This window comes from Amia ocellicauda, chromosome 7 (genome assembly GCF_036373705.1).
Source record: "Amia ocellicauda isolate fAmiCal2 chromosome 7, fAmiCal2.hap1, whole genome shotgun sequence".
NCBI lineage: Eukaryota > Metazoa > Chordata > Actinopteri > Amiiformes > Amiidae > Amia > Amia ocellicauda.
Window position 1 is genome coordinate 48851014 of NC_089856.1, and position 19787 is coordinate 48870800.

At 50.1% G+C, this 19787-nt stretch overlaps 1 protein-coding gene across 5 annotated transcripts in view; it reads right to left on the minus strand.

Moving 5' to 3' along the window:
- wnk3 (WNK lysine deficient protein kinase 3) overlaps window positions 1-19787 on the minus strand; it is a 56521-nt gene that overhangs the window by 8405 nt on the left and 28329 nt on the right. For 3 of the 5 annotated variants that reach the window (XM_066710130.1, XM_066710127.1, XM_066710128.1), the window contains 12 exons: window positions 19254-19533; window positions 18329-18522; window positions 15879-15998; window positions 15494-15634; window positions 11156-13453; window positions 8270-8325; window positions 7924-8038; window positions 7583-7696; window positions 7278-7412; window positions 7037-7085; window positions 6597-6773; window positions 654-4684 (listed from right to left, as the gene is read on the minus strand). In XM_066710130.1, coding sequence (XP_066566227.1) covers window positions 654-4684; window positions 6597-6773; window positions 7037-7085; window positions 7278-7412; window positions 7583-7696; window positions 7924-8038; window positions 8270-8325; window positions 11156-13453; window positions 15494-15634; window positions 15879-15998; window positions 18329-18522; window positions 19254-19533 — 7710 coding nt within the window. The remainder of the gene's footprint in view (window positions 1-653; window positions 4685-6596; window positions 6774-7036; window positions 7086-7277; window positions 7413-7582; window positions 7697-7923; window positions 8039-8269; window positions 8326-11155; window positions 13454-15493; window positions 15635-15878; window positions 15999-18328; window positions 18523-19253; window positions 19534-19787) is intronic. The other 2 variants (XM_066710129.1, XM_066710131.1) reach the window with 2 other exon arrangements.

Below are 19787 nucleotides of genomic sequence, written 5' to 3' on the forward strand. Positions count from 1 at the left end.
CACACACTGTACTCACACTGTACATGCACACCGGACACATGCTGGACATGCACTGCTCACATATTGAACACACTGTACATACACTGTACTCATCCTGTACTCATACTCACACTGTACACACTATACTCACATACTGTACATAATATACTCACTACTTACACTCTACACACTGTACTGGCATACTGTACACTGTACTCACATCCTGTACCTAATATACACTCACTGTACTTACACTGTAAAAACAGTCACACACCCCTGTACAGACACTGTACTTATAGTAAACAGTTATTACACCACCTTGTACACACAATGTACACACACTAACGCCCCCCTGTAGACACACTTAGCTAAACAAACTGAACACTCTGAATACACTGTGACACCCCCCCGAGACGCACTAGTCACCGAAACAGACTCTGTCAGACACACAGAGCTACACACTCACTGCACACAGTGTGACGGGGAAAGGCTGTCATACACACACACACCGACACACAGATATTCAGGGCACTGTACACACACACATACAGAGACACTGGCCCCGACATTGACAGGCACACAGACAGACTGACACTCACAGTGACACTGAGACACACACACACACACACACACACACACACACACACACACACACACACCCCCAGAACACTTACAAACACGGCCGGCTCAATGGGCAGGGCTCCGCTGCCTCTGTGCGCGCTGGCGGGCGGGGGGGGGCTGGGGGAGGGGGAGGAGGAGGGAGAGGGAGAGGAGGAGGTGGAGGGCGGCCGCTCGGCCCCAGTCTCTGCAGAGAAGATGGCAGAGGAGGAGGTGGGCGGAGAAGAGACGCGAGCAGGCACCTGGGAGGTTGTGACCTCTGCGGCTCCTTTGCCCTCTGACCCCTGCGCGACCCCAGCGAGGTCTGGGCAGGAGGAGGAGCGAGAGCAGGTGGAGGTGGAGGAGGAGGAGGAGGAAGAGGAGGAGTGAGGGGAAGTGTCCGAGGAAGAGGAGGCAGCAGGGAGAGGTAGGGGGCCCGCGGTGGTGGTCTGGACCTGGGCCGGGGGAATGGGCTCCTCCGGCTGGGCAGCCACTGTGGCGAGCGAGAGCGGGGGGGAGGAGGAGGAGGAGGAGGGCGGGGGGGCGGTGGCGGTGCTCTCCTGGTACAGCAGCGTCCGCAGCTTCTCATCCAGAGTCTTGATCCTGTTGTCCACAAACTCGATCTTGGGGGGGCCCTCGCTGTCGGACTCCGCCACCGAGGAGGGCTGGGCAGGGCTGGGGATGGAGGCCGGGGTGAGGCCGGCGGGGATCGGGGCCACGGCGACCCCGAGAGACGGTTCCAGCGGAGACAGGTCAGGGAGGGCTGCGGGCAGGCCGGGCTGTCTGTCCTCCACGTCCCCTGTGTCGCCTGCCCGGATCGCCCAGTCCTCGTGCCCCGCCCTGCATGCTGCCTCTGGGGCCTGCTGGGCCTGCTGAGCCTGGAGCTGCAACTGTAAGTCTTGCGGTTGCAGAGGGCGCTGCTCTGGCTTCTGCAGCTGCTGATGCAGGTGGAGCTCTTGATGCTGCTGCGGTGTCAGAGGGAGCTGCTCCGGCCTCTGCAGCTGCTGTTGCTGTGCTTGCTGTTGCTCCGTGTGCAGCTGCTGTTGCAGTTGTTGTGAATCCTGCTGCTGCTGCACTGAGAGCTGCAGGTGATCTGTCTGTAGCTCCTGCTGTTGCTGTTGCAGGTGTGGCTGTTGCACTTGCCGTGGTGCCTCCCTTGGCTGCTGGGTCTGCTGCTGGATACGTTGCTGTTCCAGCTGTAAATGTTGCTGTTCCAGCTGTAGCTGTTGCTGTTCCAGCTGTAGCTGTTGCAGCTGTAGCTGTTGCTGTTGCTGTTGCAGTTGCTGTTGCAGAGACGGCTCTTGTTGCCGTGGAGCCTCCCTTGGCTGTTGTGTCTGCTGCTGGATGCGTTGCTGTTCCAGCTGTAACTGTTGCTGCTGCTGCGGCTGTTCTGTATAAAGTTGAAGCTGCAGAAGCTGCTCCAGGTGCTGTTGTGGTTTTTGCTGCTGCAGTATCAGTTGCTGCTGCAGCTCCACTTGTTGCTGTTCCAGTTGCAGTGCCGGGGCCTGCTGCTGCAACTCTGTTTGGTGTTGTTGCTTTTCTAGTTGCTGTAAATGTTGCTGTAGCTGCTGTTGCTGCTGCAGCAGTAGTTGCTTTTGCAGCTCTGTTTGCTGTTGCTGCAGTTGTCCTTGGTGCTGTTCTTGTTGTGGTTGCTGGGGTTGTTGCTGTTGCTGTTGCAGCTGCTCCACTAGTTGCTGCTGATGTACGTGTTGCTGTTGTTGTTGCCGTTGCTGTTGTTGCTGCTGCAGCAGTAGTTGCTGTTGCAGCTCTGCTTGCTTTTGCTGCAGTTGTCCTTGGTGCTGTTCTTGTTGCGGTTGTTGCTGTTGCAGCTGGTCTAGTTGTTGCTGCTGACGCACTATTTGCTGTTGCTGTAGTAGATGCTGCTGTTGCATTTGTTGCTGTAGCTGTTGCTCCACGTGATGCTGCTGCAGGTCTATGTGTTGCAGTTGCTGTTCTGGTGGAAATGGCTGGGGTTGCTGTGGTGGATGTTGCTGTGTGTGCTGATAAAGTTGCTGGAGTGGCTGTGCCAGTAGCTGTTGCTGTTGCAGCTGTTGTTGCTGATACAGTTGCTGCTGGGGTGGGTGTGTCAGTTGCTGTTGCAGCTGTTGTTGCTGATAAAGTTGCTGTTCAAGTGGTAGTTGCTGGGGTGGCTGTGCCAGTTGCTGGGGTGGCTGTGCCAGTTGCTGTTGCTGTTGCAGCTGTTGTTGCTGATAAAGTTGCTGTTCTAGAGATGGTGGCTGTGGTTGTTGCAGCTGCTGTTGCTGATAAAGTTGCTGTTCTAGAGTTGTTTGTTGTGGTTGTTGCAGCTGCTGTTGCTGATAAAGTTGCTGTTCTAGAGATGGTTGCTGGGGTGGCTGTGCCAGTTGCTGCTGTTGCTGATAATGTTGCTGTTCTAGAGGTGGTTGCTGGGGTGGCTGTGCCAGTTGCTGCTGTTGCTGATAATGTTGCTGTTCTAGAGATGGTTGCTGGGGTGGCTGTGCCAGTTGCTGCTGTTGCTGATAATGTTGCTGTTCTAGAGATGGTTGCTGTGCCAGCTGCTGTGGTTGTTGTTGCTGATAAAGTTGCTTTTCTAGAGATGGTTGCTGGGGTGGCTGTGCCAGTTGCTGCTGTTGCTGATAATGTTGCTGTTCTAGAGATGGTTGCTGGGGTGGCTGTGCCAGTTGCTGCTGTTGCTGATAATGTTGCTGTTCTAGAGATGGTTGCTGTGCCAGCTGCTGTGGTTGTTGTTGCTGATAAAATTGCTTTTCTAGAAATGGTTGCTGGGGTGGCTGTGCCAGTTGCTGCTGTTGCTGATAATGTTGCTGTTCTAGAGATGGTTGCTGTGCCAGCTGCTGTGGTTGTTGTTGCTGATAAAGTTGCTGTTCTAGAGATGGTTGCTGGGGTGGCTGTGCCAGTTGCTGCTGTTGCTGATAATGTTGCTGTTCTAGAGATGGTTGCTGTGCCAGCTGCTGTGGTTGTTGTTGCTGATAAAGTTGCTTTTCTAGAGATGGTTGCTGTGGTGGCTGTGGTTGTTGTTGCTGATAAAGTTGCTGTTCTAGAGATGGTTGCTGAGGTGGCTGTGTCAGTTGCTGTTGTTGCTGATAATGTTGCTGTTCTAGAGATGGTTGCTGTGGTGGCTGTTGCTGTTGTTGCTGATAATGTTGCTGTTCTAGAGGCAGTTGCTGGGGTGGCTGTGCCAGTTGCTGCTGTTGCTGATAATGTTGCTGTTCTAGAGATGGTTGCTGGGGTGGCTGTTGCTGATAATGTTGCTGTTCTAGAGATGGTTGCTGAGGTGGCTGTGCCAGTTGCTGTTGTTGCTGATAATGTTGCTGTTCTAGAGATGGTTGCTGTGGTGGCTGTTGCTGTTGTTGCTGATAATGTTGCTGTTCTAGAGGCGGTTGCTGGGGTGGCTGTGCCAGTTGCTGCTGTTGCTGATAATGTTGCTGTTCTAGAGATGGTTGCTGAGGTGGCTGTGCCAGTTGCTGTTGTTGCTGATAATGTTGCTGTTCTAGAGATGGTTGCTGTGGTGGCTGTTGCTGTTGTTGCTGATAATGTTGCTGTTCTAGAGGCGGTTGCTGGGGTGGCTGTGCCAGTTGCTGCTGTTGCTGATAATGTTGCTGTTCTAGAGATGGTTGCTGCGGTGGCTGTTGCTGTTGTTGCTGATAATGTTGCTGTTCTAGAGATGGTTGCTGGGGTGGCTGTGCCAGTTGCTGTTGCTGATAATGTTGCTGTTCTAGAGATGGTTGCTGTGGTGGCTGTTGCTGTTGTTGGTGATAATGTTGCTGTTCTAGAGATGGTTGCTGTGGTGGCTGTTGCTGCTGTTGCTGATAATGTTGCTGTTCTAGAGATGGTTGCTGTGGTGGCTGTGGTTGTTGTTGCTGATAATGTTGCTGTTCTAGAGGTGGTTGCTGTGGTTGCTGTGGATATTGTTGCTGATAAAGTTGCTGTTCTAGAGGAGGTTGCTTTGGAAGTTGTTGCTGATAAAGTTGCTGTTCTAGAGGCTGCTGCAGGTCCAGGCTGCAGTGGGCCCTCTCGCTCATGGGGCCCCTCACCCCAGGGCCCAGGCTGGGCAGGGAGGCGTGGGCAGGCAGGCAGGGCGTGGCCGAGGAGGAGGAGGCAGGCTGTTCATCTGGGGAGCAAATCACAAACACCTAGTCAGGGACCTGTAGCCACTATCATTAGACTAGTCAGTTCTCACCCCACACAAACTAGGCTTCACACACTCATTCGTCCTGATACCCTTCAGGCTGCTTGTGCTTTTTGCACGGCTGGGATCGATAGTTATTGAGTTACGATCGATTGAAACCCCAAAATTGCTCCGACTTCAATGGTGGAACGGATTCTCGTGCGCACGGTCCAAGCTGAAGGTCAGCAGCCAATCAGCACTGGTTATTACAGCCCAATCGGTGGTCAGACTCCACCTCCCTGTCTCTGCTGCTCTCTCCACGTGTCCGGGTTGTTCTGGGATTCCCATACAATAGAATACTGTATTATACTAATACCTATATCACTTCTAGTACTAATAATAATTACACCACATTAAATACGTGAATATGGGGCTTTAATACAGACTATTTGTATTGTTATTATTCCATATTCAGTCTCGTCACAACTTTGTGCCACAAAACTTGGTCAAAACAATACCCTACATACCTCAGTTCATTCCCTATAATATAGCATATTTTCTATGATTTTATCTTGCTTTTAAGTTTTTAATCATATGGTTTCCCCTTTTAAAACTGTATTATATACTAATACTTATTGCACTTCTACTAGTACTAATATACTACATTACATTAGTTTAATACTGTTTTATATACCAATATGTATTCCACATCTACTACTTAAAATTACACTACAATAAATGTGTTTAATACTTTATTATATACACATACTTATTCCACTTCTACTACTAATAATCTACACTACATTAATTTAATACAGTTATATACCAATACGTATTCCACATCTACTAGTAATAGTTACACTACATTAAATTCACATATACAGAGCTTTAGTACTGATTGATATTATTATTCCATATGATTCACTACTACAACCTACATACCTTAATTCATTCCCTATAACGTGTCCTATAGTATACTGCAGACTAGGGGTCTTCGCAGGTTGGGGAGGGGTTGAGTGCTGACAGTATTTTGTCCCCAGGTTCGTGGGGTGGGCAGGCTGCCACTATTTTGCATTTGTGTAGTTTGGTGAGCCCCTCAGAGAGGTACCACAAGCAACATGTTGGGGACCCCTGCTGTAGACCATTGTGCTATACTACAGTTCCACTACAGGTGTAGAACAAATACTGTACTGCACTATTATAGCACAATATACTATTATACTACAGTATACTGTAGTAGCTTGTGATATACTATAGTATACTTTTATACTATAGTATAATGTAGTAATATATGACATACTATAAGACACTACTGAATACTGTAGTACCTTGTAATATACTATAGTACTACAGTTCTACAACAAATACTATGGTACAGTGTTGTATACTATAGTATACTGTATTACCTTGTGATGTATTATAGTTATTACTACAGTACAACAAATACTATAATACACTTATATACACTATCACATTACACTTTTATACTATAGTATACTGTAGTACCGTGTGATATACTATAGTACACTGTGGTATACTGTAGTATCTTGTACTTACTACAGTACTATATGTACACATGCAGACAGTTTATCCAGGATCTTGAGCATTCTATTTAACATTACTATTATTACAAGTATTATAAGTATTCATAGTCTTTCATAATAATATTTAGCAGTACTATTATCATTATATTTATTTGTAGTAATTAGTATTACCAGCAGTGTTCTTATTAGTATCAGTAGTAGTTTATAACTATGCTTATAAGCAGTACAATAACAATTAAAAGTCTCAGTAGTTTATAACTATGTTTATAAGCAGGAGGATAATAACAGTTGTAAGTCTCAGTAGTTTATAATCATTTTTATGAGCAGTAGTAGTAGTAGTTGTGTAAAGGCTGGGGTCAGGAGCCGCTCACCTCGGTCAGTGGTGGGAGACCCAGCGGCGGGGGCACTGTCCTCGGGCTGCCGGGGCGCAGGGGAGCCTGCAGGGGGGGTGGCGGCTCCCTGGCTGGACTGCGAGTCTCTGTGCTTGATGGTCTGATTGATGAAGAAACGCCAGCGACCCACTGGGGAGGACTGAGGGGCTGCGTCCACTGGGAGATAGGGAGGAGAGAGGGAGAGAAAGAGAAGAGAAGGAGGGAGGGAGAGAGATAATTGAATTGGCTTGAGGTGGTAAAATAATACACATACAACACAATGAGCACAGTATCCCTGGTATGGTACAGCACAGCACACGCAGCACAGCAAATGGCAATGATACAAGCAGGGTAATACCACGGTACAGAACTGCCAAATTTCTGTATGTAGATGGCTATACATAATTATAACAGATGGTATAGTAGAGGGGTTTACTCACTGTTGGGAGGGGGAGGTGGGTTCACATGCAGCTGCTCCGTAGATCCACTCTGACAATCAGAAACACAACAGAACCAGTGTCAGGTGACAACTTAGACACTCAGAGCACCAGCGCCCAGCAGAGCAGGAAGTCAGCAGCACTGTGCTAGTACAGGTGGGGTGAGGGTGGCCCCAGGGGCCTGGGCTGCACTGTGCCTTCTCACTCTATCCCTCTATCCCTCCCTCCCTCTCAGTAACCTGACCTGATTGCTGCCCCTCTCCCCCTCTCCCAGCAGGGGGCAGCGTGTGCGCAGAATCTCTGATGCTCTGCCAACGATAGCCCTGAGCTCCTCCACAAACTTGTCCTTCTCCAGGTCCAGCACAAAGTCCTCTTCCACCTGGAGAAATAACACACACACTCACACTGTCAGTAACACACACGCACATTCACACTGTTAGTACTACACACACAGTCAGTAACACACACACTATCAATAACACCAGTGTCAATAACACACACACTGTCAATATCACTCACACTGTCAGTAACACACAGACCCCCCCCTACCATGTACTGGGCGATGTCCTCGGGGGCGTCGCCCTCTGTGTCGAACTTAAAAGTGACCATCTTATTGTTATGGGTCTCCAGCTGACACTCAACCATGTTGTCACCACTGGGGACCTGGAGGGCAGAGAGAGAGTTTAAGGAGGAAGTCGAGGGGGGGGGGGGGTTTCAGAGGGAGTGGGAGAAAGAGAACGCATTTCAACATTCAAAAGCAGGGCCCAGACTGGAGCAGCGCTGTATAGTATAGTATAGAGCAGTGTAGTGTAGTGTAGTGTAGTACAGTTTAGTATAGTATAGTACAGGGTCTGGAGCCAGGGACAGGGCTGTGCGAGTGCAAGTCTGACCTGCAGCATGGACAGCTGGAAGCGTGTGCTCTTGTCGGCTCTCTGGCAGGATGAGCGCCTCTGAGATTTCAACTTCTCCAGCTTCCCATTGGCAGCAAGGGCAGCCTCCTCCCCACTGAGAGAGACAGAGAGAGAGAGAGAGAGAGAGAGAGAGAGGGAAGAGAGGAGAGGGCAAGAGAGACAGTGAGAAGGTAGAGGAGAGGGGAGAAGGGAGAAGGGGAGAGATGGTCTTGTGTTCACTGTCGGTGGCACACAGAGCTGCTATGTCTCTGCGTTGTTCAGACTGCAAGAACATGCAACTCTAGCCATGCATTGCTGCCTGGTGACAGACAGGGCAGTTTGTTACCTGGCAGCTGCATCAGTCTTCTGAGTCAGAGGATGTTCAGCTGTGTCCTGAAGGCTCTAGAGACAGACAGACAGACAGACAGACAGACAGGGGTGAGCTCTGGACTGGGCCTGTGTGTTTGTGTGCATGAAAGTGTGTATGTATGTGTGTGCCTATACTGTTCAGTTTGTGTATCTACAGTGTACAGTGAGTGAGAGTATGTCTACAGTGTACAGTGAGCGACTGTGTTTACAGTGTACAGCGTGTGAGTGTGGCTACAGTGTACAGTGAGTGACTGTGTTTACAGTGCAGTGTGTGTTTACAGTGTACAGTGAGTAAGTGTGTGTCTACAGTTTACAGTGAGTGCGTGGCTACAGTGTACAGCATGCGTCTCTACAGTGTGCAGCGTATGAGTGTCTACAGTGCACAGTGAGTGACAGTGTGTTTACAGTGTACAGTGAGTGACTGTGTTTAGTGTACAGCGTGTGAGAGTGTGGCTACAGTGTACAGCGAGTTTGTTTACAGTGTACAGTGAGTGCGTGGCTACAGTGTACAGTGAGTGACTGTGTTTACAGTGTACAGTGAGTGTCTAGTGTACAGTGAGTGATAGTATTTACAGTGTACAGTGTGTCTACAGTGTACAGTGAGTGACAGTGTGTTTATAGTGTACAATGACTATCTACAGTGTACAGCGAGTAGCAGTGTGTTTACAGTGCACAGTGATTGTGTCTACAGTGTACAGCATGTGAGTGTATTTACAGTATACAGTGAGTGACTGTTTACAGTGTACAGTGTGTGAGAGTGTGGCTACAGTGTACAGTCACTGTTTACAGTGCACAGTGAGTGACAGTGTGTTTACAGTGTACAGTGAGTGACAGTGTGTGGCTACAGTATACAGTGACTGTTTACAGTGCACAGTGAGCGACTGTTTACAGTGTACAGCGTGTGAGTGTTGCTACAGTGCACAGTGAGCGACAGTGTTTACAGTGTACAGCGTGTGAGTGTTTACAGTGTACAGCGTGTGAGTGTTTACAGTGTACAGTGAGTGAGTGTTTACAGTGTACAGCGTGTGAGTGTTTACAGTGTACAGCGTGTGAGTGTTTACAGTGTACAGTGAGTGCATGTCTACAGTGTACAGCGAGTGACAGTGTTTACAGTGTACCGTGAGTGACATTGTGTTTACAGTGTACAGCGTGTGACAGTGTGTTTACAGTGTACAGCGTGTGAGTGTTTACAGTGTACAGCGAGTGACAGTGTTTACAGTGTACAGTGAGTGACAGTGTGTTTATAGTGTACAGTGAGTGACATTGTGTTTACAGTGTACAGCGTGTGACAGTGTGTTTACAGTGTACAGCGAGTGACAGTGTTTACAGTGAACAGCGTGAGAGTGTTGCTACAGTGTACAGCATGAGAGTGTGGCTACAGTGTACAGTGAGTGACAGTGTGTCTACAGTTTACAGTGTACAGCGTGGCTACAGTGTACAGCGTATGAGTGTCTACAGTGCACAGTGAGTGACAGTGTGTTTACAGTGTACAGCGTGTGACTGTTTACAGTGTACAGCATGTGACTGTTTACAGTGTACAGTGAGTGACTGTTTACAGTGTACAGTGAGTGAGAGTGCGGCTACAGTGTACAGTGAGTGACTGTTTACAGTGCACTGTGAGTGACTGTGTTTACGGTGTACAGTGTGAGTGTTGCTATAGTGTACAGCGTAAGAGTGTTGCTACAGTGTACAGCGAGTGACTGTTTACAGTGTACAGTGTGTGTGTGGCTACAGTGTACAGTAACAGCTTACAGTGTACAGTGTGAGTGTGGCTACAGTGCACAGTGAGTGACACTGTTTACAGTGTACAGTGAGTGAGTGTGTTTACAGTGTACAGTGAGTGTCTAGTGTACAGTGAGTGATAGTATTTACAGTGTACAGTGTGTCTACAGTGTACAGTGAGTGACAGTGTGTTTAGTGTACAATGACTATCTACAGTGTACAGCGAGTAGCAGTGTGTTTACAGTGCACAGTGATTGTGTGTCTACAGTGTACAGCATGTGAGTGTATTTACAGTATACAGTGAGTGACTGTTTACAGTGTACAGTGTGTGAGAGTGTGGCTACAGTGTACAGTCACTGTTTACAGTGCACAGTGAGTGACAGTGTGTTTACAGTGTACAGTGAGTGAGTGTGTGGCTACAGTATACAGTGACTGTTTACAGTGCACAGTGAGCGACTGTTTACAGTGTACAGCGTGAGAGTGTTGCTACAGTGCACAGTGAGCGACAGTGTTTACAGTGTACAGTGTGTGAGAGTGTTTACAGTGTACAGTGAGTGAGTGTTTAGTGTACAGTGAGTGCATGTCTACAGTGTACAGCGAGTGACAGTGTTTACAGTGTACCGTGAGTGACATTGTGTTTACAGTGTACAGCGTGTGACAATGTGTTTACAGTGTACAGCGTGTGAGTGTTTACAGTGTACAGCGAGTGACAGTGTTTACAGTGTACAGTGAGTGACAGTGTGTTTATAGTGTACAGTGAGTGACAGTGTGTTTATAGTGTACAGTGAGTGACAGTGTGTTTACAGTGTACAGCGTGTGACAGTGTGTTTACAGTGTACAGCGAGTGACAGTGTTTACAGTGTACAGTGAGTGACAGTGTGTTTATAGTGTACAGTGAGTGTATCTACAGTGTTTACAGTGCACAGTGACAGTGTTTACAGTGTACATTGAGTGTGTCTACAGTGTACAGCGAGTGACTGTGTTTACAGTACTGTACTGCACTGTACTGTACAGTGTAGTGTGGATACGGCTGTGATATGTACGGTGTATTGTACCACCTGTGCCGTGCGTCTCTGTGCACCATGTGATTCGTGCCGTAACGCACTCCGAATTGAGTTGGCATTGCGTTCAGTGTGGATACCTGTGCAGGGCTCTGCGCGTCAGTGGCTGTCAGAGATGGGGGGGGCAGCAGTTGGCTGTTAGAGCTGGAAGCGGGAGCGCTGATAGGCGGGGGTGGCAACCGCTGGGCCTCGGGGTCCGCGGGGGGCTGCTCTGTAACCGTCGCAGCATAAGAGGTGGGGCCCGGGGTCTGCCCAGGCGCCAGCGAGAGGTGGAGGGGCCCAGAAGAAGAAGATGGGGGAGGGTAGGAGTGCGAGGGGCTGGAGGGCAGCTGAGGGGGAGATTGCGATGCTGCAATCTCTCCAGACGACCGGGAATCTGACTGGGACTGGGAGTGTGTCAGCGTGTGAGTCTGTGAGTGTGTGTGTGCCTGTGGGTGCGTCTGTGTCTGTGTGTGCGCGTGTGGGTGTGTCTGAGTCTGAGTATGTGTTTGAGTGTGCGTCTGTGCGTGTGTCTGCGTGTGTGTCTGTGTCTGTGTCTGTGCCTGTGTGTGTGTCGGTGTCTGTGGGTGTGGGTGTGTCAGTGGGTGTGTAGGAGTGTGCGTCTGTGCTTGTGTCTGTGCTGTAGCCGGGAGTGCAGCCTGCTGGGGACGCTGGGGATGCAGTTCAGGGAAGCTGTGCTGGTGATGCAGAGGGGAGGGAGGGGGAGCTGCCACCACCTGACTGTACAGGGGCTGGGCCGGCTTCTGGGGGGGCATGTGAGCGAGCTGCGGAGGTATCTGAGGTTGTGGCAGGCTGCCTGCAGGCAGTTGCTGGGGGACTGCCGTCGGCTGCTGGGCGAGCGGGTGCTGTTGCTGGGCTAGCGGTGGCCGGGCTGTGGGCAGTGAGGCCTGGGTCTGCGCAGGCTCTGGCTGGGTGATGCCAGACTGCTGCTGAGTGTCTGCTGGCTGCGCAGGGGGCAGCTGTGCAGGGGGCAGGGCCTGTGTGCCCGGCGGTGCCCCTGCCTGTGTTGGCACCCACTGGTGCTGGGGGGGAGCAGGCTGAGAGGCAGTCGCCATTGCTTGCAGCTGCATTGGTGCCTGCTGCGGCTGCACGGACTGAGTCACCGTCGTTGGCCGAGCCGGCGGGAGCAGCGGAGACGTGCACTGGTGGGGGGGCTGGGGCTGCAGCTGCTGCTGCTGTGATGGGTGTGGTTGTATTGCCCGCTGCTGCGGGGGGACCTGCGTGTGTGTGTGTGCCTGTGCGTACTGCGCCTGTAGTGACTGAGCCTGGGGAGGGAGGCTGGAGCTCTGGGGAGGAGGAAGCATGCACACATGCTGTGGTGCAGGTACAGGGGCAGGGACAGGTACAGGTACAGGTGTAGCCTGCTGGCTGATCTGGGCCAGGGGCGCTGCTGCCAGGGCTGGCATGTCAGGCGGTTGTGCTGGCAGGTGGGGAAAGCCAGGCTGCTGATTGAGGAACTGGAGTTGGGGCTGGGGCTGGGCCTGGACCAGGGGCTGTGGCAGCTGAGGTTCCAGGGCAGTGGGGACCAGGCCGGGGCCCTGCGACAGAAACGGCCGCCGCTGCAGCAGAAGGCCCTGGGAGTCACTCAGACTAGCAACCGGGAGGGAGCCCCTGTGCTGGTCCAACCCTGTGGGGTGGGGCTCAGACGGTGGGCCAGGGGCAGGGGCAGGGCCTGGGGCAGGAGTGGACAGCTGTTGTTGTTGAACAAGAAATGCCTGCTGCTGTTGATGCTGTTGCTGTTGTTGTTGCTCAAGCTCCTGTTGCTGCTGTCTCAGATAGTGTTGTTGTTGTTGCTCAAGCTCCTGTCTCAGATACTGCTGTTGCTGCTGCAGGTGCAATGGGTCCGACAGGGTGGCCAGAGCCTCAGTAGCCGCCGCTGCAGCCACTCCCCCGACCTGCAGAGGGAGCTGTGTCTGCTGGGCCTGCAGGGGGAGGGCAGCCGGGTGCTGAAGGATCAGGGCGTGCGGTGGCTGTGTGTCTGGCAGTGCGGGGGGGCAGGCCTGTGTGTGGGCCAGCACGGCGTGAGGAGGGAGGTGGGCATGTGGGATGGGGTGTGGGAGTGAGGGGGCAATGCTGGGCTGCGGCTGGGTCTGTGGCGCCGGCAGGGGGGCGGGCCCACCTTCCTGGGGCAGGTAGGGGCGGGCATCCCAGGGCTCCCCCAGAGAGGGAGCAAGCGGGGCAGGAGCGTGGGGGGTCACGGTGGGCTGGAAGGGCGGGGGCGCCGAGAGAGCGGTACAGGTGGAGGAAGAGGAGGAGGAGGAAGAAGGCGGGAGAGAGGGGGCGGCAGAGGTGTCCTGCAGGCCAGAGCCACCCCCGGTGGTCAGCTGAGTCGGGAGCTGTCCCTCGGAGCTGTAAGGCTGCAGAGAGGAGTCTAGCTGCTGGAGGGAGGGAGCGAGAGAGAGCAACAGAGAGAGGGATGGGAAGACAGAGAGTAGTATTAGTGGAAGAGGAAGAGGAGGAGGAGGAAGAGCAGCAGCAAGAGTCTGTTCAAAGCACCAAGGATGCAGGAGTTACTCACACAACTCAGAAAATACCGGAGAAAAACCAACATCACCACCGACAACACAAACGCCACCGACAACAACATCAAACCCACCACCAACAACAACAGAAACACCACAAACACCACCACTTCCAACAACACAAACAGAAATTACAGCAGCAGAGACGCACCACACGGGTGGCAGGGAGCCGCAGTGGCCCCCATGAATTTGATTTCAGGGAGACATGCACTTTAATAGACAGTGAGCCCAAAGACTGCACTGCTCTATACTGCCCTATACATGACTATAATACACTGCACTACACTACATACTACTTGTAAAATGTTGAAAAAAATTATTAGACAGAAAATAGAGGAGCATCTTAAAGAAAACCATATTCTTGGAGATAGTCAACATGGGTTTAGACGAGGCAGATCATGTCTTACTAATTTATTTGATTTTTTTGAACATGCAACTGCAGCTGTAGATCACATGAAAACATATGATATGATATACTTAGATTTCCAAAAAGCTTTTGATAAAGTTCCACACCAAAGACTGATCCTCAAATTGGAAGCTGTAGGCATTCAGGGTAATGTAAGTAGATGGATTATGAACTGGTTGATGTCTAGGAAACAGAGGGTGTTGATTAGAGGAGTCACTTCTAACTGGAGCGAGGTTGTCAGTGGAGTTCCACAGGGATCAGTACTAGGGCCTGTGCTGTTTCTAATCTATATTAATGATCTGGACTCTGGGATAGTTAGAAAACTTGTCAAATTTGCAGATGATACTAAAATAGGTGGCTCAGCAGATACAATCTCGGCAGCACAGGCTATTCAAAGGGACTTAGATAATATTCAGTTGTGGGCCGACACCTGGCAAATGAAATTCAATGTGGACAAGTGCAAGGTATTACATGCAGGTAACAAAAATGTCCACTATAATTACACTATGGGAGGAACAGATCTAGATGAAGTAACGCATGAGAAAGACCTAGGAGTCTACGTGGACTCCTCACTTTCTCCATCCAAACAATGTGGGGAAGCAATAAAAAAGGCAAACACAATGCTAGGGTATATTGTCAAAAGTGTAGAATTGAGAACAAGGGCAGTGATGTTCAGACTGTACAATGCACTAGTTAGAGCTCATCTGGATACTGTGGACAGTTCTGGGCTCCACACTTCAAGAAAAATATCGCTGCTCTAGAGGCAGTTCAGAGGAGAGCAACCAGACTTATTCCAGGTCTGAAGGGAATGTCCTACTGAGAGACTGAGGAACTGAACCTTTTCACCCTGGAACAGAGGAGACTACGTGGGGACTTGATCCAAGTCTTCAAAATCATGAAAGGCATCGACCACATCAAACCAGAGGAGCTTTCCAGATCAGCAGGGACACACGCACCCGGGACACAAATGGAAATTGGGCTTCAAGGCATTCAAGACAGAAAACAGGAGACACTTCTTCACACAGAGAGTAGTCACAATCTGGAATAAACTACCCAGCGATGTGGTAGAAGCTGAAAGTTTGGGAACATTTAAAAATAGACTGGATAAGATCCTTGGATCACTTAGATATTAATGGACACCAAACGAGCACGATGGGTCGAATGGCCTCCTCTCGTTTGTAAACTTTCTTATGTTCTTACATACACTCGCCCTGGTCCTGACACTGGTGGTCACTGTTCCTTCTGCAGGCCTGCACTCCAGTAGTGCAACCCCTCACCAGCAGAGGGAGCCTTACCCCACCACATCACTACTGCTGCTCTACTCATGCAGCTGTCACGGAACCTGGAGTTTTACACAGGAACAGAGACACAGAGAGACACAAAGAGGCACAGAGGACACCAGAAACACAGAGGGACACAGAGATACACAGGACACCAGAAACACAGAGACACAGAGAGACAGAGAGACAGAGGCATAGTGTGCAGTGTACCTGTGTGTAGAGCTGTGTGGCTCCAGATGACAGCTGGGGGCGCAAGGCTGCTGTCTGAGACAGGCTCTGCAGGGGGACAGCAAGGGGCGCTGCACTCTGGCCAATGGGCAGCATCTGAGGGAGTGGAACAGTCCCAGCACTCTGCAGACACAGGGAGCAGGAGGTCAGAGGGGTCACAGGTGAGAGGACAAGACCTGAGCCAGTGTGTCTCTCTCTCGCGGCCTACTCTGCCCTCAGACTCAGTAATTGCATCTGCTGTGAGAGTGTGTTGTCTCTCTCTCTAAAATGACTGATGTTTATACATCTTCCATACATAAATAAATGTTACACACACACACACACACACACACACACATATACTGTATATATGTATATGCCCTTTTACCTGTGTCTGTGGGGCAGTCTGTATGGGCTGGTAGGGCTGGGGGGGAGGCTGGCTGACAGGGGGAAGGGCCTGGTGCTGCTGCTGGAGGGAGGGCTGCTGAGGGCACCCCACTCCAGACATCTGTGGGGATAGAGAGACGCAATACCATTACACAGGGTCACAGGAACACACACTCAGAGCCAACTGTCACATTAATGATTATATACAGACAAGTGACAAATGAAAGGAAAAACCAACACAAAGTGTCTCAGTTGGGCACCACGAGCTCCCGAACAGCTTCAATGCTCTTGGCACAGATTCTAGAGTCTCTGGACTCTACTGGAGGGATGAACACCATTCTTCCAAAAGATATTCCCCCATTTGGGGTTTTGATGATGGTGGTGAAGAGCGCTGTCTAACACGTCTGAATCTCCCATAGGTGTTCAACTGGGTTGAGATCTGGTGACTGCGAAGGCCATAGCATATGAGTCACATCATTGTCATCCTCATCACACCATTCAGTGTCCCCTCGTGCCCCCTCGTGTGGATGGGGCATTGTCATCCTGGAAGAGACACTCCCATCAGGATAGAAGCGTTTCACCACAGGATAAAGGTGATCACTCAGAATAACCCTGTCATGATTTGCAGTGATCCTTTCCTCTTGCCATCTGGATCCAAAATGGAGGTCAACTGGGCCTGCTCAGCATACATGCCACAGAGCAAGATAGGATGTTAATTGCTTAATTGTATCATGCTGTACACCTGTTTGGAGGCATCTGCATTCGTTATGTTCCTCCACTCATTTATTCAGGATTTTCCTTTAATTGGTCACCCTTCTGTATAAATATCACTGCCTCTGTCTGCGTCTCTCTCGGTCTCTCTCTCTTTGAATCTCGTCACATTTTTCCTTCCAGTGTGTATGTAGTGACCCCCTCCCTTTCCCACGCTCTCTTTCCTCTGTCCCATCTCCTCTCCCTGTCCCTTCCTCCATCCACCCTTCCCCCCCCCCTCTCGGACAGTGTCCTGACAGTCCTGGCATCCCCAGAGCCGTATCCTACTTCCTCACAAAGGGAAGAGAGGGACGGACGGGCCCTCATCATGTACCACTCACCAGTACCGTTGATTGATCTGGTTTTGGTTATTATATACTGCAATACCAGGCTCAGGTCCTCTGGACAGCTGAGCGAATTAATGAGCGCATGACTGGGGGAATGAATGAGCGAATGACTGTTGGGAATGAATGAGCGAATGACTGTTGGGAATGAATGAGCGAATGACTGTTGGGAATGAATGAGCGAATGACTGTTGGGAATGAATAAGTGAATGATTGGGGAATGAATGAGCGAATGACTGGGGGAATGACTGGGGGAATGAATAAGTGAATGATTGGGGAATGAATGAGCGAATGACTGGGGGAATTAATTTTGCAACACTTGTTAGTCTATCTATTTTTATTATATACATGTACTAATCTAAACTACACTAATATAATGTAAATTAAACTAATATATTATAAACAAATCTAATATAAACTAATGTAAACAAATCTAATGTAAACTAATCTAATCTTAGCTAAACAAATCTAATGTAAACTAATCTAATATAAACCAAACTTAATCCAAACAAAACAAATCTAATGTAAACTAAACTAAACAAATCTAAACTAATTTAATCTAATGTAAACTAATCTAATATAAACTAATGTAAACAAATCTAATGTTAACTAATCTAATTCCAACCTAATCTAATGTAAACTAAACTAATCCGAGCTAAACAAATCTAAATGTAAACTAATCTAATCTAAACCAAACTTAATCCAATCTAATCTAAACAAATCTAATGTAAACTAAACTAATCTAATGCATTCCAATCTAATGTAAACTAAACAAATCTAAATGTATCTAATGTAAACTAATGTAAACTAATCTAATGTTAACTAATCTAGTTTAAACTAATCTAATGTAAACTAAACTAATCTTTATCTTTAAGTAAAGTGAACTTCAGTATTAATTGTAGTAATTGTAGTATTAATTGCAGATGAAGGCCTGGGACAGGGGAGTGATTGCAGCCCTTCGAGGCGGAGGTCACCGCAGTGCGCCGGCCTGCGGCCCTCGGTAGAGCAGTCGGTGTGACCGCGTGGCGTAGCCTGGCCCCGGCGCTCAATGCCATTCTTGTTCTCCTCCTACACAGGCCCTCCCACAGCTCCCCCCGCTTCTGTCTGCCGTTCATTTACTGTTAATGCACTTGTCACAATGGCTTCGGCCCTCCAGTGTCCTCAAAGCCCCATTGTCTCTTGGAAACGGCTTCCAGTTGCAAATGTGTTCGATCACACCGCTGCTGCAGTCTGAGCGCTATTATATACTATACTGTGCTATATTATACTACACTACACTACACTGTGCTATATTATACTACACTATACTCTGTTGCAGGCCGGGAGCCGAGACTCCCTCCCCGGCACACTGACTCACTGAGGCGGAGGGGTGGTAGGGCCCAGGCTGGTTCTGCTGCAGGTGGGGTTGGTGCAGTCCAGGCTCCTCTTGCCCCAGGGCCCCTGCGTGTGTCCCGCTGGCCAGCTGCTCAGAGCCCATGGAGTAGCCTGTGGTCTGCAGGTCAGCAGTCAGCACCCCCAGACCCCCACAACTCTCCCCCAGCTCCGCCTCCCCTGGAGAGGGACGACAAGACGCAGCACAGTGAGTGGTCGGGCCGTGCTGCAGGGCTTTTGCCGCGTGCTGGAAAGCAGTTTAAATTCTGGGACAGGTATCGGAAGGGCACCGACTGTCTTTACATGAAAAACATGAAACACAATGTGGAGTCATATTTCCTAATCATGTTTCATCTGTGAAAGAAAGCCCCTGACTGTTGTCACAGATGATTAGTTCTTATTAAAATATGTACTGGTGTTTAAATTCACGAAATGCATAAACAAACCCTCCATTTATCCCTGGTCTGCTGCACTTCTGCACTAACCATCATCATTATTTTTGTCATTATTATTATCATGTACATGTATCTAATCACTTAGTGTTGTGCGTTTTAGGGCGACCAACGCATTACAAAGCAAAATAAAAAAGCAACCAAACAAGGACAGCACAAGATGACAATAAAAACAAGACAACAGCCCCTCACTGGACTTTGCAACGCTTTGCCTTGCATTACCCTGGCACTGGAACAGCTGATGCAGGTTTATAGCAGGGCAGTGGGGCAATTAGAGCCATTAGGCGGACGAGGATGACATCACTGCTCACTTTACTGCAGGAGAGGAGCTGCCACACATTGCCGAGCGACAGGCTAACCACAACAATAGCAACTGAACACAGGAAACAAAAACCACCCTGAATTCACTGTCTAGGGCCCCACACAGGAGGTCATGACCCCATAGGGGGCGGGGCTTACCCATGTAGGGCACGGCAGGGGGCGGGGCCTGTACATGCTGCTGCCTGGCATGCTGGTCCACCTCTGGCAGCTCCTCCGCGGGCAGGCCACTGAGCTGGCACTGCGCGGAGGAGGCGGTGGCAGGGGCCACTGGGGGCAGGGGCTGGGAGTCGCGCCGCTCGTCGAGCATGCGTGGGAGCAGCTGGCGGCGCTCGCGGGACTTCTTGATGAGGGTGACGCGGTCGCGGATGGACTTGCCCACCACCTTGGCGTCGCTCTCGTGGAAGAAACCCGACTTCACCTGGGAGGGAGGGAGAGATGGAGGGGCAGAAGGACAGAGGGAGAGAGGGAGGGAGCGAGAGAGGGGCAGAAAGAGGGAGAGAATGAGGAGGGGAGTGAGGGGAAGACAAGGCGGGAGGGGAGAGCCAGCGGTCAGGGTAGGAGACACCATTACTCTACTACTTCTCTATTCCCCCTCTTTTTTTCTCCTCTATCACTCTCTCTCCATGTCCTCTCTTTGAACCACTTTCTGCTTTCTTGCTCTCTCCTCCTCTC